The sequence below is a fragment of the Phascolarctos cinereus genome, unplaced genomic scaffold (genome assembly GCF_003287225.1).
Source record: "Phascolarctos cinereus isolate Bilbo 61053 unplaced genomic scaffold, phaCin_HiC Scaffold_9;HRSCAF=440, whole genome shotgun sequence".
Taxonomy (NCBI): domain Eukaryota; kingdom Metazoa; phylum Chordata; class Mammalia; order Diprotodontia; family Phascolarctidae; genus Phascolarctos; species Phascolarctos cinereus.
Window position 1 is genome coordinate 38,832,267 of NW_027556402.1, and position 24,364 is coordinate 38,856,630.

Genomic DNA, 24,364 nt, shown 5'->3' on the forward strand with positions numbered 1-24,364 from the left:
ATTTTTTTATAATTATGCTATGTTATAGAAATGCTTGTTTTATTCCATAAATTAATTTTAAAAAAAGAAAGTCTGTCACCAAAGATCTCTGGAAAAATACGCGTGCATGTTTCTATGAAGCTTGGATTCAGTCAAAGAGCCGCACTTGTGGACCTACAGGGCCTCATGTGGCCTTGAGCCTGCAGGTTCCCCACTCCTGGAAGGGATACAGATGGCTTTGGAGGAAGGAGGGGCTGTGTTTAAGTCAAACCTCTAACTCATACTAGCCATATACCCTTGGGCAAATCACTCGGCTATTTGGTATCTCTGGTAACCCTCTGAGAGAGTACAGTGCTAACCTGCATGGGTGGAGAGAATTTCTTCAACAGGAAGCTGATTTTATTTCACTAACCAATGAAACCATAGGTTTTATCCCCCCCCCCAAATCCCTTATTCCTCAAATAAGAAAAAGAGTAGGTCCTCACTACAAAAAGGCTGAAGTGCCCTAGCAGGCCAGGTTACATCCAAATGACTTCCTTGACATTTAAGAACTTGGCTCTATCTCTGTTTCCAAACTTATCACCCAGATGTTACCAACATGATATCTCTCTTCTAGTTGGTAAAATAGTGCCTGACATGGAGAAATAGTCCAGGAGTTTGCAGCATCATCATGATCAGTGATAACAAGGTCATTCTAGCTGTTATCTAAAGCTAAAACCATTTTTGATGTGTAAGAGGACATTCATAAAAATGAATACCAACCTGATGACCTGGTTGCACTGGGCGCACATTGGAGTGCGTTTCCCTGCTGGAATGTGCTCAGCTCTCTGCACGTAAGTGTCTTGTTCATTTAGCTGAGGCTGGCCTGGGCTAACTGGTGCAGCTGCTCCAGGTGGAGTAATGTTGTTTGAGATTCTTCCAGTTGATGGAGCTAAGGATTAAAAATGAAGAAAACACCATTAGGAAAATAGTGTTCTCTATTCCACATTAACTAACACACACACACACACACACACACACACACACACATATACATACACACACAAATAAAGATCAGTGTAGGTTAGAGAATTTGATATACTTGTTGTAGGGTCTATCTACCCTCCAGTAATTGCCTGCTGGCCCATCTCATACATGCAGGATATTCCAACATATATTGTTTATTCTTCATTTTTGAATAAGACCAATGACATCACTGGGTGATATCTTGACTTGCACTTAAATTGGATATAGTTGAGGCAAAGTTGTACAAAGTCATCAGCCTCACTCTCTCTGTTCCTGAGTCACTGAAGTCCAGTGGCAGGACAAAAGTCAAGATGACTGATGAAGGCCCAGAAGCAGTGGATGACCTTTGCATCTTTCATGCCTGACCAATCTTTAAGCATGCCTGCTTCAGCCACCTTCATGACCATTAGAACAAATTCTTTTCATCTGCTCATTCCACCAGGGAAAGTCTTTACATGCTTGGGGTAGACATCCCCCTAATTCCAACATATGACATGTTAAACAAAAGTCCATGTGTGAATGCTAACTTTTTGCTACACCTATAAGGTTCTTAAGAATCTTGGGAGTGGCTCAGAAAGAGCTGAGTTGTCAAAAATTCAGTCCAGGAACAAAGCAGCACTTCTTTCTTCCTTTCTCTCTCTCTCTCACTATCTCTGTTTTTCTCTTTCTCCCTTCTTCCCTCCTTCTGTCTGTCTGTCTGTCTCTCTCTCTCTTTCTCCTAAAGCCCCTTATAAGTTTATAGCCAAACATGTGCATGAGTGAGCCCTTGAACCCTGCAAATTTTTCAGAATTCAGCTAAGTGATGAAAGAAATTCTCTATCTCTTGTAGAATAGACCTAGTAAATATACAAAGTCAGTAATGGGGTAAAAGCAGGCTCTTTCTCCACCCACCTCCCAACATGACTGCTTTTCTTCTTCCTTTGCCCCCATCAACCTATTATAATACTTAAAACCCCAAAGTATAGATCTAGAAGCAGAGATAAGAGATCAGACCTCTGCTTCCATACCAATCACTGACCTAAAACCCTAGGTAAGCAAGAAAAAAATGATAAAATATCATGGATTCAAGTTACACATGAGACATTTCCTGCATAAACACTGATGGCTGGAAAATCAACTCTGGTGCTCTTCCTGAAAACTTAAAGCATCCCCTGTCCTTGAGACCTCCTAAAGACCAAGATAATAGCTTTCAAGATTTTATTTACATAACTTCAGTTTTGTGCATAAGCAATGATTTACCACAAGTAAGCAAACTAACTTGATCAATTCTCCTTTTCAAATTAAAAAAAATCTCCCAAACAAGAAGACAGCATTAATCTAGCATCCCAAGGGTAGCACTGCCCCACATTAAATGTTATCCACTAATCAGCAGATAGCACTACAGTCTGAGGTATATGGTTGTGTTGCTTTGAAGAAAAGAAACTCCAAAGTTCAGAATCACAGATTTTGGAACCAAAAAGGACTCAGAGATCCTATGGTTCATTGCTTTTTCTTCAAGTAGAAAAGGTGATATTCTAGTTTTACAGATGAGTGCCAATTTTGGCATTCAATGGTGAAATAACTCTGCCCAAGTAACACAGTTAATATTTTGTGGGAGGAGAACTATAAAAGTCAAGTCTTGCCTTCTAAATAGTTTTCTTTCCACTCTGCATGCAAAGACCTATTTTTAACTTGCATTATAATTATCTGTGTACATATCTAAACTTTCTAATGATTCAAAATTCCTTGAGGGCAGAGACTATATTACTTTTCATATGTGCGTCCACAGCATTTAACCTTGAATTCAATCAAATCCATGATGGCATCACTGTAATACAGAACAATGACAATGTTTGACTGTGATGATTGGAAATCATCGAACAGAGATTAAATTATGCTCAGTTCATTCTTGCAATAACTTTTTGTTATATTGATAATGTGTTGGTCTGCGGAAAAAAAATTACCTAAATCCTGTGAGTAAACACACCAGAAAGTTAGAAAGTTATAGTTGTTTCCCTGATGCATAAAGTTTGGTTTTGCTTCTTTAAAAAACAGCATCATGAAAAAACCTAGAGATACAGAGGGTGTGGTACATTGTTTGCATTTTAGACTTTGACACTTCATTTAGACATTTCATTGACACGGATTAGTACTTCTAATGACTACATACTTCTCCTTGAAACAAAGCCCCACCTTCAAGCAATAACTAGAATTCATAATATGTCAAGAGACATAGGGGACATACTAAAGGGACCCCACCCCCCAAAAAAGGACCTACAGGATGAAATGGCCACTAGCTATACAGCATTAGATGGTGCCAGTGGGTTGGAATTTATATCCTTGGAAGAAACAACCCTATCAAAGAGACATCAGCTCCACTGAAATGTCAGAGATGTATGACAAGCTTACAGGAGGTAAACATCAAAGTCACCGTCTTCAAGGTATATGCAATAAGGATTCTGGAGAATTGAGATTAATTCTTTACCTTTGTATTTCTAGCAACTGATACAGTGTTTGGCATATTATTTATTGAATGATCATTGATTGACTGTTGTTCTGGCATTAAAGAAAAGGGAAACATAAAGGAGATGGAAAAGATAAGAAAATAAAAAGGTCAAAGACAAACATTTTCTTTTCTGTAACTGGGTTGAGGGCACTGGTGAGCAAAATTCACTGTTAATCATTTCCCATGCCACCTGTGCCAGATGTGCCATAAGTCATCCATCCATGCCCACTTTGTCCGTCAAATACCAATCCTAGATTCCATCAGTTTGTGCTGAAGTTTCAGATTTGTTCCTCTCTTACTCAGTCCCAATGATTATCCAAGAGCAAAACCCATGGTGCAATTTACAAAAGCCTCAAAAGACAGATGGATAATGAACTTTACCCAAAAATAAAGAAAAGGAAGACTGCCTTTGTGAAATTGCGAAACTCCTTTAATGGCCTATAATTTCTCCTTTTTTAATATCAATATTCTACTGAGATGATGAGGCTATAAAAGTCATAAAATAATAGTCTTTGAAGAAATAAAAATAATTCTCTCTCCAAGGTCAGTGGAGAGGTACATAGTCAGGGTGAGCACTAGAAAAGAAGGAAATATAAGGAAGAACTACAATAAAGGATGCCATCAAAGAAATGTATTAATCAAAAAAGAACATGGGCAAAAAAAACAATGTGTAAAACAAAAAAGGTGAGAGATAATGTGTTCCACTGGTATTGTAGCACTGTCAGGAGAAAGTAAGGAAGGTTCCTAGCCTGTTGCGTGAACCTCCAACCGTAAACTTGTGGGAAAAAAGGGACATATTAAAACAAGCAGGATGAATACTATAAATAGTTGAAAATAAACAAGTGGTTCACAATAGATGATTATGATACAATGGGTTAAAATTTGTTTTTAAAGAAATTCATGCAGATAAGTCCCTCCTACACAATACAATCAACGCACTGAGCTGCAACAGTTTACAAAGCACTCATGGGAGCTTTATTATAACACTGGGAAGTATGAGGTTCAAGTTTTATGATTTCTGTTTTAGAAATAAAGAAACAAGTTTGGAAAGGTTCAGTGACTTGCCCAAGGTCACAGAGCCAGTGAGTGGAAGAGTAAGAATTTGAAATAGAGATTTATTCATTTATTTATAAATATTTATGATAAATTAATATTTTATTTATAAAATTTGTACATAAAATTTATTCACTCATCCATTTAATTAACTGATCAATCCTTTTGTTCATTCATTCATTCATTGATTTATTGATGTCATTCACTCAGTTATTCATTCCTTTATTGTGGGTTTATGAATCCGACTCCATAGGAAGTCAAGGAATTGCTGTTAGATTCCTTCTCCTTGTGTTTTCTTTTCCTCATCTTGCCATCTCCAGTTCTGGCATGCTGTACTTAAGGATTGTTTTTCTCAGCTGAGATAGGTTAAATTAACCACTTAAATTACTTATTTAAATGGGTATAATGTTCTTCAAAATCTCTCTATCAAATTATTTTAGTTTTCTATAAAAATAGTATTTTCCCAAATAATGTCTCTCTCTACAAATTGTTTTAATCATTTTCAACTAATGGGGTGGTTATTGAAAATGTGACCTAATCGTACGAAGCAGGATTTGTCACTCTGGGGAAGGCGTGGGCAACTTTTGGGTTTGTGGCTTCATAACCTTAACAGGGCGACTGTAGCTCAGGCTTCATATCTGTTTTATTACTGTTGATTCTGAACTAAAAACAAAACAAAACAAACTCATAGAGAAAATGCCACCGCATGACTGAGAATGGAGAGTAAACTGGAAACGTCTGTCATCCTTCATCCTTAATGTGAAAATAACATGCGAACAGAAATGGATGTTTCTGAACAGTGACACTAGCAAATGAGTCCAAGCCAAAACAGGTAACAAGGCATCAGAGATTTAGAACTATAGAGGACTTAGAAGGTATCAGATACAACATTCTAATATTAGAGAGGAGCAAACTGAGAGGGGTAAAATAATTTGCCCAGATTCACACAGCTAATAAATGTCTAGGTAAGGATTTAAACTCGGCTCTTCTTGATTCTAGGCAGCTAGGTGGCACTGCAGTGGATAGAGTACTAGGCCTGGAGTTGGGAAGACTCATCTTTGTGAGTTCAGATTTGACCTCAGACACTTACTGGTTGTGTGACCCTGGACAAGTCACTTAACCCTATTTGCCTCAGTTTCCTCATCTGTAAAATAAGCTGGAGAAGGCAATGGCCAATCACTTCAGTTTCTCTGCCAAGAAAACACCAAATGAGGTCACCAATGACTCACTATTGAAATGACTGAACAACAACTTCTGTGTTTCAATGTATTATCCATTAGGAAAACGGCAGTTTCTATGACAAAGTTACACTCCTGTATGACATGAAAATAACTAGCACAACTGAAAAAAGATATTAAAAAATAACACTGAAGCTAATGTAGCTAATTCATATTAAGTTTCTGATCCTTTTAATAGATAAAAAGTTTGCAGTCTAACATCCCAAGGAATATGTTTTCAAAAGGATGAGAGACATCCTTATACATGAAGGAATTTTTTGCTCCAACATGTTTGAGCACTTTGATGTTTAAAAAAGGTGGGGGGTTGGGAGGAAAGGCAGGATGAGGAAAGACGTCTTCTCTTCCCTGCAGACATCACAGACAGATGGCAGGCTACAGTAGAGTCTGAACATTTTATTTGTCTACCTCATTACATGGAAAGCATATGCAGCAGCGTATGATTCATGATACAAGTATGAAATGACACACAGCAGAAGTGGACAGGGTTTACTGTGGCCAAATGGCAGACTTGGGGCAAAGCAGAGAGCCTTTTTGGGGGGGGAGGAGGGGGGAGTATAATTTATTCAGTAATCCAAGATTTTCTTTTTTTTTTTTCCATTTCTTTGATGAAAAGTTGAATCGGCCTGATTAAACCATTATCATTTCCCAAATGGTCGAGAATGTTGGTATGTGGCCATGAAGAATCGGGACAGGTGCAACCAAGGCCAAATATCAAAAATTTCTGCAACTTCAGAAGGTTTGTTTCTTCCACTGATAGCTAACCTTTCAACTCTAAGAGCACAGATTAAATTGGATGTAGAGTGTCTTAATTAAAGTGATCACAGGGGTTCGGGTTTGTTTAGTTCTACTTAATTCAATGCCCTGTATCACATACCATCCATGATCTGGCAGAATATATCCTGCCATTAAATTCTCTGGCATTACACACAGCAATCTGGTAAGAATTGTGAGGAGCTCCTAGTTAAAAAAAACTGGGGAAAACTTTCACTATCTAACTTGTACTTACTTCCTCTTTCTTTTTTCTTTTTTGGTGAGACAATCAGGGTTAAATGACTTGCCCAAGGTCACTGTTAAGTGTCTGAGGCCAGATTTGAACTCAGGTCCTCCTGACTCCAAAGCCAGAGCTCTATCCACTGCACTACCTAGCTGCCCCCCATTTCTTTTCAAAACATCAATATCCTTCCAGTTACCAAGTTTGAACTTTCTGCATTATCTTCCACTTTTCTTTTTCTCTAATCCACTCCCATCCCCTACCAAATCAGTTTCAAAGTCTGGTAGATTTTTCCTCCACAATATAGTTTGTGTTTAACTCCTCCTTACCAATCACACAATCTAGTTCAGACCCTTGTCAACTCTTGTCTGGAACACTGTCATAGCCTCCTAAAAGATTTCTTTCCTTCCAGTTTTCTACCCTTTTTAATACATTCTCTTGCTGCCAAAATATGCTTCTTAAAAGCATCTGTCTAACAATGTCACTCTCTTGGTCAAGAATCCCAAGTGGTTCCCTCTTACCTCTAGAATAAAACACAAAGTCACTAGAGATTCAAAATTAAATGCATAAGGGTAAAAACTAGACTTAATTTCATTGGTATAGGGCTCTCTGTGGTAAGGAAATTGTTTCCCAATGCAGGTAGCCACCTTTTCTGCAAACTTACAGTCTCAGAGAGTTCCTTAGAGCCCTGAGAGTTTAAGTGACTGGCCCAGATTCCCACAGCCAGGATGTCAGAATTGGGACCTTAGTACTTCTGGTTCCCAGATTGCCTCTATATCTACTAAAGCATGCTGCCTCTCAAAAATATGAAATGCTTTATGAGTTTTTGAGTCATCCTTATGCAGGAGCCATGCTAAACATTTTGTTTCAATCTTGGAATATGTACTGCCAAAGTAGCACATATATTAAACTTTTTTTCTGAGTTATTTCCCTTTAATCCATTTGTCATATTTACAGCAAAAAGAAACACTTCATGTATCAATGGCCAGAGATAAATGGTGAGCTTACAGAATAGTCAAGAGAAGAGGATTTGGTGCATTTTTCATGTGAAATGGATGATTTGTACTTTTTCATTTTGTAACATAGTGCCCCTTTCAGATTTGGACAATTTTGTTGATGAAGGGGTATAGAAACAGGGACAGCTTAGAGAATAAAACAATGAAAAAAGCAGCCCAACAGAGAAAATAAAGACACTTTACTCAGAATAAATGTGGCCAGAACGTCCTGTTTCCTAACATTTAATTTGCTTGTGACATGAGCTGTGTGCCTTAAGTCACATGGCTAGTAATAAATGTCAGAGGCAGGATTTGAAGGTAATAATAAATGGGAAACAGCAGTTCTTAGAACTATTGGGTGACTGTGGGACAAATGTAAATTACCTAATTATAGTATAAATGACAGAAATAAGCATTTTTGTTCATTGCCATGAGTTAGATGAGTTTCCTCACTGACCTATAGGTTCAAAGCATTATCTCTTCAGTGAAGGAACTCATCTAACTCATGGCAATGAACAAAAAGTACATATTTATAGAAAAGCTCAGACCTGACAGCAGATCTCAAGGGATGCTTCCAGCTGGATCTGGAAAGAAACCTCAAAGCTTATACTGCCAACTACTACCTGGAAGATCTGACAGGATGAAGATGGGCTTTGTTCTCCTTTCAGTGCCATGCACTGCTTGAGAGGTAGAAACCCTTCAGTGCCTGGCCATGGCAGCCAACCTGGAAAAGGTCTGAAGATTCTAGGCCTTGGGTTTCTTCTTTTGCTGAAAGAGCATAATACTACCTAGGCAGCCTAAAAGAGGAGAGGTCAAAGTAGATCAACCAGCAGAAATCACTGAATGGTTGTAGAGATTGACTGAGAATGACAAAAAATCTCCAAGTCCTCTAGTCTAGAGTTGTGAGTTGCCCCAGGCATATGTATCTCCTATGCTTGCTTGCTGGTTGTCCTTCATTCTTGAAGAGGATCGTGACATCAGGGAGGTGATGCTGTGACATGCAAGTTAATTGGATTTAAGTGAGGCAGGGCTGTGCAAAGAATTCACCTGCCTCACTTGCTCCTCTGGAGCCATCTGGGCCCAGTGGCCAGATATAGATCAGGATGGCTGGAGATGGTCTTGCATCTCCCAAGCATTTGCCTTTCTGCTATCATTCTATAAGTTTGCAGTCACTCCTCCCACAGTATTGGCTACAAGTGCATCCCAGGCTTGTGGGTAGGACTATGCTATTATTCTCTTTGCTTTCTACTTTATTAATATTTCTTTTTTTGTTGTTGTTGAGGCAATCAGGGATTAAGTGACTTGCCCAGGGTCACACTTTATTAATATCTCCGATTAAATTAACAGAGTTCATCTGAATTATTTGTTAATTAGGAATCTCAGTGTTGCTGTTTTCAGAAACTAAAATGTACAGTGTATGTGTGTGTGTGTCTGTGTGTGTGTGTGGTGGTGGTGGTGGGGGAGATATATTTTGCTCACCAGGATTCTTCCTATCTCCCTAAAACCCTGATGAGTGAATTCTAACAGTGTGGCCAAGTGAAGGCATGAAAGTTTGTTCTCTATCTCTATTATTTCTTAGGCACAGGGAATTCTTAGGGAGAAATTCCCTATACTAATGCAGAAACACAACTCCTTCTCAACTTATAGTCAGAGATCTGCCTGGTCACTTAGAGGTTAAGTGACTCACCTAGGATCACACTGTCAGTATGTATGTTAGAAGTAAGATCTGAAGTCAAGTCTTCTTCACTCCAATGCTAACTTTCTATTACACCATGAAGCCTCTCTGGTCTCCTATTTATGTTCATTCTCCTTGTATCTGCAATGATGCAAAGATTTCTCACCCATCCAAAACTTCTATTCTTAATTCTGTTCATCTTTTTTCCATGTAAAACTCTTAAATTGCAATGCAATGCAATGATGATGATGGTGAGGAGGATGATGATGATGATGACAACTGGCATTTAAATCATGCTTTTGGGCAATTGTGTGCTGGTAAATGTTTAACAACTGGCACCCGGGGAGGAGGGTGGGTGGGAAATGTATGCCCAACACTTAATAAAATTTAATTAATCTGCATTATTACCATTTTCTTTCTTTTTTTAAAAATGTGAATACAAACCTTTTTATTATTATTTTTTGTTTTGTTTTTTAGGCAATTGGGGTTAAGTGACTTGCCCAAGGTCACACAGCTAATAAGTGTCAAGTGTTTGGTCTGAGGCCAGATTTGAACTCAGGTCCTCTTGACTTTAGGGCTGGTGCTCTATCCACTGAGCCACCTAACTGCTCCCATTATTACCTTTTCTTCATCATTTTCTTAGGCCTAGAAAATCAACCAAACAATAAGTCTTGTATTGTAGCATTTGTCAATTTCTAAGGTGTAAATGCTGACACTGAAAATTTCACAATCATAAACTGGCACAAGTTGGATCCGCTGCAACTGCTTTATGGTTTGTATAAAGCTGCACACGTGGGATCTCATTTGGTCCTCACAACAACCCTGGGAGGTAGGTGCTGTTATTATTCCCATTTCACAGATAAGGAAACTGAGGCTGAGAGAGGTTAAGTGACTTGCCTTTGGTTGCACAGCTAGTAATAATTGTCTGAGGTAGGATCTGAACTCAGATTTTCCTGACTCTGAGTTCAACACTAGCTACTATGCCATCTTGCTGTTTATTTTGTGGTCCTTCTATCCTTCATTTGATGATGGATTTCCCCCCAAAACACAGTTTTCAAAGGCATTATAGCTTCTATTCTATATGACTTGACTTTTTATTGATTTATTTTATTGATTTAGAGGGGTTTTTTTGTAGATAGTATACTATGCTGGTCTACGTATAATTTCTGTCAACCTGCTTTCTAGGTTCCCAACAGTTCTTGTCAAAAAGAGAAACCTTAACGCCAGTAGTTCATGTTCTTGGGATTACTTAACGTTAGGCTACTGTGTCCTATTATTTCTGGCTCTTGTTTTTCTACTCTATTCTATTTGTCTGCTTTTCTGTTCTTTAAACAGTACCAAATAATCTATTACTTCTTTTAAAAAAATTTTTATTGATTTACTTTGATTTATCAACAATCACTTCCATAACTTTTGAGTTTTAAATTTTTCTCCCCCTCACTCCCTCCCTCCCTCCCCAAGACAGTATGCAATCTGATATAGACTCTGCATATACATTCCTATTAAACATATTTTCACATTAGTCATGTTGTAAGGAAGAATTAGAACCAACAGAAGGAACCATAAGAAAGAGGAAACAAAACAAAACAGAAGGAAAAAAAAGAGCAAATAGTATGCTTCAATCTGCATTCAAACTCCATAGTTCTTTCCCTGGATGTGGATAGCATTTTCCATCATGAGACTTTCAGAGATGTCTTAGATCCTTGCATTGCTGAGAAGAGCTAAGTCTATCAACGTTAGTCATCGCACAATGTAGCTGTTACTGTGTACAATGTTCTTCTGATTCTGCTCACTTCACTCAGCATCAGTTTTAAAATGGGATAGATTTTTTTTTTTGATGAGACAATTGGGGTTAAATGACTTGCCCAGACTCACACAGCTAGTGAGTCATTATGTGTCTGAAGTCTAATTTGAACTCAGGTCCTCCTGACTCCAGGGCCGGTGCTCTATTCATGTGTCACCTAGCTGACCTTATTACTTCTTTATAATATAGTTTTGAGACTGAAATTTTTTTCACTACTCTTTTTATTCCAAGTGAATTTTGTTATCTAGCTCAATAAAGTAACCTCTTGGTTACTTGACTGGCATAATACTAAGTCTGTAAATTAAATTAGGATTTTTAAAATGACTACTTTTGTTATATTGGGGTGACCTAACATAGTGAATCATGAACAATGAATATGTCTCATGAAGAAAGAATATGTCTCCAATATTTCTATCAAGAGAGTTTGCTGTTATATTTACAGGCCCTGAAGGTTTAGATAAACTACCAGACATTTTATACTTGTTTGTTATTATTTTATTTGTTTGGTTTTTTTGGCTAGGCAATGGGGTTAAGTGACTTGCCCAGGGTCACACAGCTAGTGTCACAGTTATGTGTCTGAGGCCGGATTTGAACTCAGGTCCTCCTGACTCCAGGGCTGCTGCTTTATCCACTGTGCCACCTAGCTGCCCCATATTTGTTGTAATTTTTAATGCAACTTTTCTTTCTAGCTTCTCCTGCTGGTTACTGTCAATAATATGCAAAAATATTGATTAATTTGGGGATTTATTAGATAGTCTGAGGTTTTATTGAAGGTACTATTTGCTTCACTTAATCTCTGCAAATTGAAAAGGAAGCCGTCATCTCATCTACAGAGACAATTTCGCTGCTTCTTTGTCTATGCTTACTTCTTCAAGGTCATTTTCTTTTTATTACTACAGCTAGCATCTCCAGCACTGTATCAAATGATGATGAAAAAACAGATATTCATACTTTATCCATGACCTTACAGGAAAAGCTTCTGTTTATCTGCCCCAAATAATATTAGCTATTGTTTTAGATATAATTTTGCTTATTGTACAAAAGATTCCTTCATCCTAATGCTCTTTAGCATATTTTATATAAATTAGTACATTTTTTCTGTGAAAGTTGATATAATCATGTGATTTTGATTAACACAATTTATTGTACTTACAGCAGTGCTACAGCTTTATGTCTCCGGACCTCATTTTCCTTATCTGCAAATGAAGATACTGAACTAGATGGATCTCTATGGTCCCTTTCAACTCTGAGTCTCCCTCCTATTCTCCAAGCCCAAGTTTGAATGAGTGTCTTGTTCATTTTTTTTTTCATAACCATCCTTATCTAATTTTAGTTCTGCTTAATATTGATCTCCTGACTCAACCTGTCTACCCAAACCCTCTTTCTCTCTCTTCTTGGTCTCGGCCTAATTTCTTGCCAATTACATTGCATTTCTTACTCGACAGTCTACAGAGTTTGTTTGTTTTTTTCTTTTTAAAAATTCTTGATCTGCCAAATGTAGATAAGAGTGAAATTCATGAAATTTCCCACTCTCTAAACCGAACCTACCAATACTTCTGGGGTCCTTGTGATTCTTATGTCATTTTTACATCTGGCCATTTCTCTGTGTGCTGTATTCTAGGTCAGCGTTTTTTGATAAAAGATATCCTATATATTCTAATATTGCCATCTTTTGACTTTGCCCTAATATTTCTTATTGTATTACTGAGTTTTTTAGTTGTTTTTTCCATTTCTTTTCCTCCAAAGTGTACAATGATGCTGAGGTTTTCCACTTTATGCCCGCCCCCAGTTTATTTCAATCCATTTTTTGGGGGGGAGGGGGTGAAGCAATTGGGGTTAAGTGACTTGCCCAGGGTCACACAGCTAGTAAGTGTCAACTGTCTGAGGCCAGATTTGAACTCAGTTCCTCCTGACTCCAAGGCTGGAGCTCTATCCACTGCGCCACCTAGCTGCCCCTCACTCCCTAATTTTTAACCTTAGTTCTCTTCTAAAGTCTTACAACCTCTCTCATGGTTCTTGCAGCCATTCCATGCTGTTTGCTGGGATTTCATTTATAGTTGTTGCAGAATTATTGACTCCTTCTGGAGTTTTATTCTTACCCCAGAACATTTCTTTGTACAAATTTTCTTTTGCTGTTATTTCTTCAATCTTTCTGTTGGTTCCCTCCTCACGTCCCGTGTAATTCTAACTCCTGAATTTCTCCCTGCTGAAGGTTGCAAAGTCTAAGGACACTAGACATGGTAGTGACTGGTCACTGCTCTATAATTAGTTTCAAACCTTTATTTACTGACATTCAGAGTCAACAGTGCTGGGCTGCAATTTGGGGTAAAAGTATCCCTGCAAGGATGTAAAACAGTCTTTCAGATGGTGAAGACTTTGGGTGACTGTGTATTCTCCTCGACACTTGCTTCAAACTTTCTTTGACTCTGTAGTTATTGTTCTACTGACACTGAGAGGGCCCCAGTGCAAGGCTAGGGTACAAGCAGAGTATGGTGACAGTGTGAACAACTCCTAGGTCATAGAGAGGGCCCTTGGTAACTGTCTACACCACGGACTGTTAATTTCCCACTTTGGTTTAGCAGCTGCTATAACTTCTGTTTTATAGAGCTTAAATCACTGGACCCAGGTGTGGTATGGGTTTTGCCACTGAAAAAAATTTACAGCAAGTATTAACTTTTAAAATTTACTATAGGAATCCTTTCTTTTGATTGTTCTTCTTTTACTTAATTTTGCAAATTCTTTATTGTTTTTTTGAGCTTGGGTTGGAGATTTATTTATTCTTTGTCATGTAGAAACTGTTTCCTTTACAAAAGCTGCATCAGCAGAAATTAAAACTACACCTTTTCTCATTTTTCAGCACTGAAACGGGATATTTTAAATAACTGCAAAAATATAACAAACAGATGAAATGACTTATCGTATTGGAAAAAATCCTGGAGCAAAGAGAGTTGAGGTTAGCTGGAACTTTTTTCTTATCTTGCTGGAGGTCCCCACCACCACCCAAACCTCAGTCAGTCAAATGTCTGTGCATTAACGAATAAGAAAAAACCAGAGGACTCTTGGAAGGGAAAAATAGTGCATGGGTACAACAATAATTATATAATTACCACTCAGTTCTTCAACCACGTCATTTCCCATGAGCTATTCCTCCACTCCACCTCAGCCACACACAAAAGATGTTTATACTCGATCTTGCCAACACCCACAAAGGTACCACTACTATGGTTCAAGAATTCTGAAATCTTATCCAATCAACTGGCTTTTCACCTGTCCCTCTGCCTTCCCTTACAAGACCCAACTCTCCATCCATACCACGATCTCTAATCTCTTAATCCCTTAATTTTCTCCCACACCATCTCCCCTGTACTAACTACTCTCTACTCTTTCCCCCGTATTGATCCCTTGGTGAACCAATTCAGCTCTGCACTGTCTTCCTCTCTTGAATGCTAGGCCCCTTATCATTTTGCCAAGTATGCCAGCCAAATCTCAGCACTGGATCACTCCCACAATTGGCCACCTTCACTCCTACACATGTACTTCTGAATGAAGATGGAGAAAATCAGGCAACCATTTTGAGTGCTGTACAATTTTTTTTGAAGGTCCTCAACTGGACCCTCATTGGTGTTAGGCAGTCCTATAATACCTTTCTGATCAACTCACAACTGCATTCTCTCCAGCTGCTCTTCCAAACCCTTCCATCCCTCTTCACACCTCCCACCCCCTCTCTCCCACTCTCTCAGCTGAGAACCTTACCTTGTATTTTACAGAAAAACTTGAGGCTATTCCATGTGAGCTTCCTCTTCTCCCTTCTTTTTCATCTGCAACCCTTCTGCCACTATTTCCTCCTTTATCCCTATCTCACATGATGAAATGACCTTTTTCCTCACCAAGGCTAACCCCTCTACTTGTTAAGTAACCCCATTCCAACCTATCTCCTCCAACAGATTGTTCCTTCTCCCACTTGTTACATTAATGGGAGATGATATGGCACTCTTTCACTTAATTTTAATCTCTCCCTGTCTACTGGCTTATTCCCTACTCCTCACAAACATGCTCATGTCTTTCCCATCCTCACAAAACCATCACTTGGTCTTTCTATCCCCACTAACTATCGTCCTATAATCCTTCAGCCCTTTGTAATTAAACTACTTGAAAAGGCCATCTACGATAGGTGCTTCTGCTTTCTCTCCTCCAACTCTCTTCTTTACGATCTGGCTTCTGACCTTACCATTCTACCAAAACTGCCCTCTCCAAAATTGCTAATGACCTCTTTGTAGCCAAATGCAATGGCCTTTTCTCTATCCATATTCTCTTGGACCTTTTTGTAGTCTGTGACACTGCTAATCACTCTCTCCTCCTTGATACTCTCTTCTTTCAGGGTTTTGGGATACCACTTCTCTCCTGGTTCTTTTCCTATTAGGCAATTGGGGTTAAGTGACTTGCCCAAGGTCACACAGTTAGTAAGTGTTAAGTGTTTGGTCTGAGGCCGGATTTGAACTCAGGTCCTCCTGACTCCAGGGCCGGTGCTCTATCCACTGCGCCACCTAACTGCCCCTCTGATCACTCTTTTGCTAGATCCTCCCTACATCACAGCCTCTAACCATAGGTATCCTGGGTCCTCTTTTTCTTCTTCCTCTATACTATTGCACTTGCTTATCTCATCATCTCCCATGGATTTGAGATTCACAGCATAAAGAACTGCCTGTTCATATCCTTTGAACATTTATCAATTGAGAATGGCTCTTATTTTTATAAATTTGGCTCAGTTCCTTATGTATTTAAAAACTGTTGGACTCAGAGTATAGACTGAAGCATATTTTTTTTCCTTCTTCCTTTATTTTTTTTTGCTTTTTCCCCTAGAACATAGCTATTATGGAAATATGTTTAGCATGACTTCATATTTGTAATGGGATTTGTATTTCTCAATGCGTACAGGAAAGGCTTGAAAAAGGGAGTATATTTGGAACTAAAAATAAGAATAAAACTAAAAAGAAATTAAAAATAAAACAAAAAAGGAAAAAAGAGAAAAACAGCTGGCATTAAAAGAAGGCACCAATAAAATGTTTTTTGGGTTTCTTTTTTTTTTTAAAGAAGCAAATATGTAACCCCCAAAAGTACACTCCTAGAATGAAGAAACCACAGTATATATTGAGAACACTCTCCAAGATTATACACTTTCAATATTAAATAAGAAACAATTATCACATTGCCTGACATGTGAGCCTAGTGCTAGCACATGTGGAAGGACCTGCATCAAGGCTTCTGCTCCCTTAGTGGGTTACACGTCCCGAGGGGCACATTTACTAATAATTAAAAAGTCCCCTCGCTTCTTGACAACAGCAGGGATTTTAAGTGAAAGTCAGACTAATCAGGAGTTCTGTGTACATACCACTAATGAAAACATAACGTTGGTATTAGTCTAAGATGTTATAACAACTGCTACTCTGAACACCAGAAGGAAAATTTTCAGCACAGTTAAAGGACAATAACAACTGTGAAGAAAAACAGAGCGAAGCTTTCTTAGTGATGTGAACAGCTCCATGAAATCAGTGAGAAGGTTTTAAGTGGATAACTTGAACATTTGCCAATATAGAATAATTTCATGACTTTAGAATCAGAATGGACAAGTTCTTGCTCACATTTTAGTCCGAGAAAGGTACATGTATTTATTTCACATCTTGTCTGTCCATGACAACAGATCTTTTTTTTTTTTTTAAGGAAAGAGCATAAAGAAATTTATAGCCAAAGGAGAGGGAAAAAAATGGAAGAGATATAAAATCATCTTTAAAGACTTAAATAAGTTATGCCTCTCAATTACATGAGTATAACTATATGAATGTGGGTCTTATTTTAACAAGTAAGCCAATAGAATACTAGCAGAACCTTTCTTTTCCTGACTCAAAAGAAAACCTCTATTCTATGATGAATTTTTTTCCCATGGCAACACATAAGACAAGTGGTTCATGAATAACTACCAATTAAAGAGAGTCCATGACATACCACAAATCTCATATTTGGTAGCTATTAAGACCCAGGAAAATATTTTAACATTTCATGAAACTGCTGCTAGTGTATTTAATGGAAGCAAATTCATTCATCTGAAAGATTTTTATATAAACAGGAGGTTTATAAACAGGAAATAGGAGGTTATGTCAGAGACACAGGAAATTTTTACTTTTTTGTCAAGCATATCATAAGATGTAATCCCTCCACATTGCGTAACTTGATAATATAAATAAAATCTTAAGGGATAAGACATCTGAATGATTTCTGTTTATTTATGGATTGCTCGTTGCAACTTTTCCAAGCACAATATAACCTGCTAGAATTTTTGCTTTATTGTAGATGCTACTGGAGAAATCCACATGTCAGGGCCCTGTGGGGAAGCAGGCTGGTGGCTGAGCAAAGGTTAAGCTAACCTTTGAGTCAAAGCCTGGGTAAAGAGACAGTATCATCTCAGATGTTTCTCCTTGCTGATCATAGCCTGAATCAAGACAATACTCTACATCTCTCACTTAATCCTTTGCCCTCTCTCACCTAAAATCACAACATTTCAAAGTTCCCTGTCTCATCCCTTTCTACCCACCCCCAGAAGTCAGCCTCTCTGTTTCCCCTTTTCTCAAATCCTAACCATGTTTTGTTTCTTCTCTCTTCAGATCTGATTTTCCTTTTTCTCTCCTTTCCTTTGTGGACAAGATATATACTTTTCCATCTCAGATCTTCCTCAGATATAGATTTCCTCTCAGATACCATGAATGCTCTCATATTACTTTAGTTAGCCTGGTAATCAATCTGCCCTGAATTTCTGGCTGCTCTGTCTACCTAGTTGCTCTGTGTTCTTGGGCAAGGATTTCAATGAAGCCATAGATGGCTATTCAGAAGAAAGGCCAGAACTCCTTTTCTAGACTACACACAAATCGTAAAATGAAAACAAGTCTGTGTTGTTAACAGAATCCACTTTACAGAAAGAAATGATGAAATAGACAAAATTTGTCTTTTGCTCCCCCTTTCTATTATCCACAACCCTATTTTATTTTTACACTCCGTGTTTTATATCCTATTTTGGGAGAAAATTCCTCTAACAAGCTTCATGTAAGCTGTTATTTTCAAAATGGAAAGTCTTTCACATAGATTCCAAAAATTGCCCTCTCAGGCACAAGATGGAAGAGATGACTGAATTGAATTAAGTGTTTAATAGTTACAGATCACAACAAATAGGGTTCGTACTCTTCTACTCCAAATGCACTGAAAGTGTTCTGCAAATTTGAAGGTGCTAGAAGAACACCAACGTTTAATATCGTCCTGTCAGTCTTCATGCTCGTGGAAGATCGTCTTTTCTCATTCTCTTTCCTCAGTGCTGTTACCAGCCCTCATCAGGATATTCTGTCTTTCCCATCCTATTAATCCCTAACTCGGCTTAATGCTGACCTTCCACCTCCTCCTTGCTTCTACTGGAAAGCAGCTGGATGTTACTAGAGAAAAAGACAAAGCCCTGTTGCTTATATGCCCAGGATAAATTTATATTATCTCACATAAGTGTCTCCTTAGCTGGCTATTTACACCTTCTTTTGCCTGTTAAATGTAGCTATCTTCCAAGACTGCTTTTTATCTTCTTTACAATCTGTCCCATGGCAATGTCATCTTCTATCCAGGTAACTCTGAAATCCATCCTTAGTTTTCTCTCCAAAGCTCTAGTCCTGCATTTTTAACCTCTTACTAACTATTTCTTCACCAGAATCTCAAAGTCAGTATGGCCAAAGCTGAACTAATCATCTTTCCTTCAAAACCTGATGCTCCCTCCCTACAACTTCTTGCATTCTGTTTATCTTTATTTGTGACAGCATCATCTGAGTCATGTGAGTTGGAAACTGCAGTTATCTTTGATGTTGACCTTTAATTCATATCCCTGCTTCCACACAGTTGCTAAGTCCTGTTTGACAACATTTCTCACATTTGCACTGTCCTTTCCATTCTCACGTCAAATAGGTCACTTCATGCCCTTATGCTCCCTTACCATGAAGCCTGTTAAGTTCTTCCTTTCTCCATTCTATTCTTTACTCTTATAATTTCACTTCTCTACTCAACAACCTTAAGTAATTCCAGAGTATCTATTAAATAATAACACAACTCCTTTTCCTGTACTCAACTTTACTCCAACCTACCTAGACAAACTGGATATATTTATTATAACCTGTTTACGTCCTGCATTTGCTCATGCTGTCTTCTCTTGGTTGGAAAAGGATCTTGCCATCTTGCCAATCTATTGAAAACCCTTCTTTCAAGGATCAATTTAGGTGGTATTTTTCACATTGTCATATAACATAAGTATTTATGAACGTCAGTCCATTATTAGACTATAAGCTCCTTGAGGGCAGGGTCTATCTCTTACTTCAACTTTATATGACACTGTCTCCGAGATGTTGGGGCAGCAAGGTGGCACAATGGACCTGGAGTCAGGAAGACCCAGCACAGAGGGGCCTCCACTTGTGCAGGGGGCAGGACCACCTCCTGCACCTCCTCGCAGCTCTACTGTTCACAATCCAGTTCCAGGTCATCTATGCAGGGTGAATTGAGGAGGGGACTTGGGGAAGCATTCCAGGATGAAAAGCAAGTGATGGGCTCTAAGCTGTATCAGCACACTAGTTCAAAAGCAAGCAACAGCTGTGTAGCTGGGACTCTAGGAGTGGAACTCGGTCTCGGCTCCAGTTTCTAACCTTGTCTAAAGCCAAGAATAATCAGGGCAGAAATCTCAGACCAAAAAGCAGCCTACCATTATGTCCCTCTGAACTAGCAGAGCTTTCCAGCTGGCTGATAGTGTCTAAGTTCAGCAGCAGCTTACCTAAACTCCCCAAAAGGCAAGTCCACAGGCCTGTTGTTGCTAAGACCCAAACCAAAGTCAGGAGCTTGCAGAAGTCAGGCTGGGGGCAGCAATCAGACTTTGCCCCGAATCAGACCATTCTGAGAGTGCTAAAAGCTGACAGTTCCAATGCCTGAGCTTCCCTGAGATCCTGAAATAATACAATACTTAGTGCCCCAAGAAAGTAGCAACAGGAGCAGAAGCTCAGACAATACCACCAAAAGTGCATAGGATGCAGCCCAAATATAAAGTCTAAGGTCAGGATGTAGTCTGGAAGAATGAGCAAACTTAAAAAAAAAGATTCCTACATTAAAAAGGTATTATGGGGTCAGATGCACCAAAGATACAAACACAGACGAGCACGTGGAATGTAATATTCTAGAAGATAAAGGATATTGGATCACAACCAAGGATAACTTTCCCAGCAAAACTGAGTATAATCCTGTTGATAGGGAGGTAGAGGAGAATGGATCTATAATGAAATAGAGGACTTCTAAACATTCCTGATGAAAAGACCAGAGCTGAGCAGATACTTTGAGTGCAAACACAAGAGTCAAGAGAAACATAATAAAAAGGCAAACATGAATGAATAATCATAAGGGACTAAACACATTCTAATACGAGGAGATGATGATACATGTGTCCCCTCTGAAATCTATCATCATCATCATCAGGGGTCACAGAAGACATCTAATTAGATAAAATATCTGAGAGTGGCACTAATATGTCTTAATAATCTTAAAAATAATAGAAAAGGAGGGGAAGAGGAACAAACTAGGAGAGGAAAGAGGAAGGTTAGTGGAAATTAACTGAAACAACTGGAGTGTATGCAAGTAGAATCTATATTAACAAGGAGGAGGGGGTGGGGGGCAAGGTTGGAACTTGAACTTCACCCATATGAACTGGTCAAAGAACACACACACACACACACACACACACATATACACACACAGAGTTGGGAACAGAAATATATTTCAACCAACAAAAGAAGGGGGAAAGGAAAGAAAAGAGAAGGAAAATTAAAAGGGTGGGTAGGTCATGGAAGGGATTAGTCCTAAGCAAAACAAACTTTAAGATGCTGAAAAATATTTACAGCTCTTTCTGAAGTGGCAAAGAATTGAAAACCGAGGGAGTGTCCAACAACTGGAGAATGGCTGAAAAGGTTACGGTATATAAATATTGAATAAATGATTGAATATTATTGTTCTGTAAGAAATGATGAAAGAGGTGGTTTTAGAGAAACCTGGTAAGACTTGTATGTATTAATAGAGTAAAGTCAGCAGAACTGGAAAAATAATATCTACAGTAACAACAATACTGTAAAGGCAAACAACTTTGAAAGACTGAGTAATTCTGATCATGGCATTAATTAAGCAATGAGCTACCTCCTCTTGAAAGAGAGGTGAAGGACTCACAGGTTTTGTTCCTCTTTTTTTCTCAACAAGGGTAGGAGGAGTGGGTGATAAGATGGAATTATCCTGGTTAAAAAATAAATATTAAAAATATTTTGGGGCTGAGGAATCTTTTTATGGGCAAGGCTAATATAGAATAATATAAAGTAAGTCATTCATTTAAATACTAAATGCACCTATAAAAATATCAGTGCACTTTACACCATGCTAGATACAGTCAGTGTTCGGTAAATACTTGCTGAACTGAATTCAATGGTTTCTTTGAATAATGGTTTCATTACTTAGCATTTTTACTTAAGTCTGCTCTTTATGTATTCTTTTTCTATTAACAATCATTTATTCTTTGAACAAGCTCAGTTTTCATTTGTTTTTCTAAAAAAGGTGTAGATGATTTATGTGTTATCCTTCTTAATGGTAAGTACAGCTATGTTTAAATGTTCCTTGTGGATAAAAACTGAAAATCATACTTAGAAAAAACAAAGAATGTCATAGCTGTCTCTGGGCAATCGACTTGCATTTCTTCCTTTTTTTAATTTTTAATTTTTTTTTTTTTTGCCCAGAGTCACACAGCTAGTAAGTGTTATGTGTCTGAGGTCACATTTGAACTCAGGTCCTCCTGAATTCAGGGCTCTATCCACTGCACCACCTAGCTGCCCCTAACCTGCATTTCTTAAATGATAAGACTACCAGAGCTGGAAGGAAACATTGAGATTTTCTAGAATCTGAGAAAGTGAGAGGTCACATATATTAAATTTTTTTCTTTTATGATGGGCATATGACCAATGCATATTTTCCTGACAACCTGTCTATGGTCCAAATATAATTGTGGCAGCCCGCTTCCACTCTGCCCAGAACAAAGTGACTTCTTATCTATCTTCTAGTATAGAGAGAAAATGAAGTCAAACATCATTACTATAATCAGGATCTCAAAAAATGCTAAATTTGGGGCATTTCATACTGGATGGGGGAGGAAAAGTTAAGTATATCTTTGTAATGTCTATGAAAAAAGGAACTTGTTAAAACAAATCCACAGTATAAACAAAGCCCCAAGGATCTGAGTTTAGTCAGCTAGTCCCTAATGAGTTACTGTATGTATTTGGCACTAACAGTAAATTCTTCAGGACCACAAGAGCACATACATCCACACCCACACCCACTTTGATTACAGAATAATCTTTTTGATGGCTATCCTTACAATAGTAATTCACCATAGTTTCAAGCATCACAAATTTTCAGAATTGGAAATGACCTCCGAAGCCACACTCCTGAAGAAGGATTCCCACTACAATACACCCACCAACAGGCAAAACAGCCTTGGCAACAAACTGCCAATAAGGGGAATTCCCTACTTCCAGAGGCAGCTGCAGCCTAAATCGATCTTCCCATCATGCCTAAGCATACCTTCCAGGACCAAGACAGAACAAATCCACATGGGTAGCCTTTCAAGTATGTAAAAGCAGTTACATTATATCCCCGTACTGTGGCCTGTCTGAGGAAGGATGGAAAAGTTGGTAAAAGCCACTGTGGTAAATGAGATAGGGAATCTATCCGGGAGATGTAAAAGGATTGCCTTGCTGTGGTGAGGGCCCAGTTGAGATTATATAATATACACTCTTTACTGGGATAAAGATATAAAACTAGTTGACATCTAATAGTCCTAATTCTACCACTTTGTATAGAAAGCACAATGCTGATTAGCACACCAACAGGGACAAATTCCAACACAAAGGAACAAGCTAGTTCTAAATTTATGATCCTATGATCTAGCAGCTATTCTGTACACTTGTTTCTAAATCCAAGTTACCCAAGTAATAGTTTTAGAAAAAGTTTTTTAAAGTATTTAAATCAAATATTCCAACTTACATGGCACAAGGTAAGCTTTTTAAGGGGAGGGGTTATCTTTACTTTCTGCATTTGTATCCCCAGTGCCCAGCATACAGTGAGTGCTTAATAAATGCTTTTTTCTTTCCTTCAAATAACAGTCCTTCCAACCTTTAGACAGGGAATTTGGAATTTGATCATCAGTGGTAGAAAGTAAGAAAGATGCCCTCTTTTTACCTGCTAGGTTCTGACGCTGCCAATTTGGTGACTTGATGACATTTGTGGATCCTGAAGGTCTGAAAGCTGCTGCAGTGGTGAGGCCGGCCACTCCGGGCCTAGAAGCAGCAGGACTTTCTGGGCCCTGGGAAACGTTCCTTGCTGAGGCCACTGAAGAAGATGCAGGCTGGGAGGGGTCCTGAATATTGCTAGGTAGAGACAGAAGGGAATAATTCATTTCTGGTGAGAATGCAGCAGTGCTCATAAGAATCAAGAAAAAAAGACAAGAGCAGCTCAAATCTGTATGATGCTGTATAGCTTAATAATAGTAATAATAATAACAGCTATTCATATGACATTTCAAGGTTTGCCATGGTCATACTCCTCTCATTGAGGTTCACAATGGCCCAGGAAGATAGATATTTAAGGGTAGTATCAACTGTGTTTCACAGATGAGGAAACTGAGGCTTACGAGTGAATATCTGGCCCATGGACTAAGTCGCTGTCTTTCCTTTCTTTCCTCTTCACTATTCTTCTGATCCACCACACAATTTCTTTAACATTTTAAAAATGTTGTCCTCACAACATTCTGGTGAGGTGAGTAGTTTAAGAAGGATCATGATCTTTGATTTACAGATGAGGAAACTGAGTTTAAGTGACTTCCCTACAGTTATATAGCTAATCCCAGATAAAGCCAACCCTCAAAGCTGCCTTCCTACTCTGAGGCCAATATTCTTCTGACTAGACACCTCCATGACATTTTATTTCTTTGGGCCAAACAAACCCTAAACATAAAGACACTCTGAGGAACTGTCATTCTCTTTTTCAAAGCC

At 38.4% G+C, this 24,364-nt stretch overlaps 1 protein-coding gene and 1 pseudogene across 1 annotated transcript in view; both read right to left on the bottom strand.

Moving 5' to 3' along the window:
- Positions 1 to 24,364, bottom strand: part of PDLIM5 (PDZ and LIM domain 5) — a 216,205-nt gene that overhangs the window by 27,689 nt on the left and 164,152 nt on the right. Inside the window, 2 exon segments of the mRNA XM_021008362.2 lie at positions 742 to 910; positions 23,553 to 23,740. Coding sequence (XP_020864021.1) covers positions 742 to 910; positions 23,553 to 23,740 — 357 coding nt within the window.
- Positions 7,552 to 7,651, bottom strand: LOC144455567 (U6 spliceosomal RNA; annotated as a pseudogene).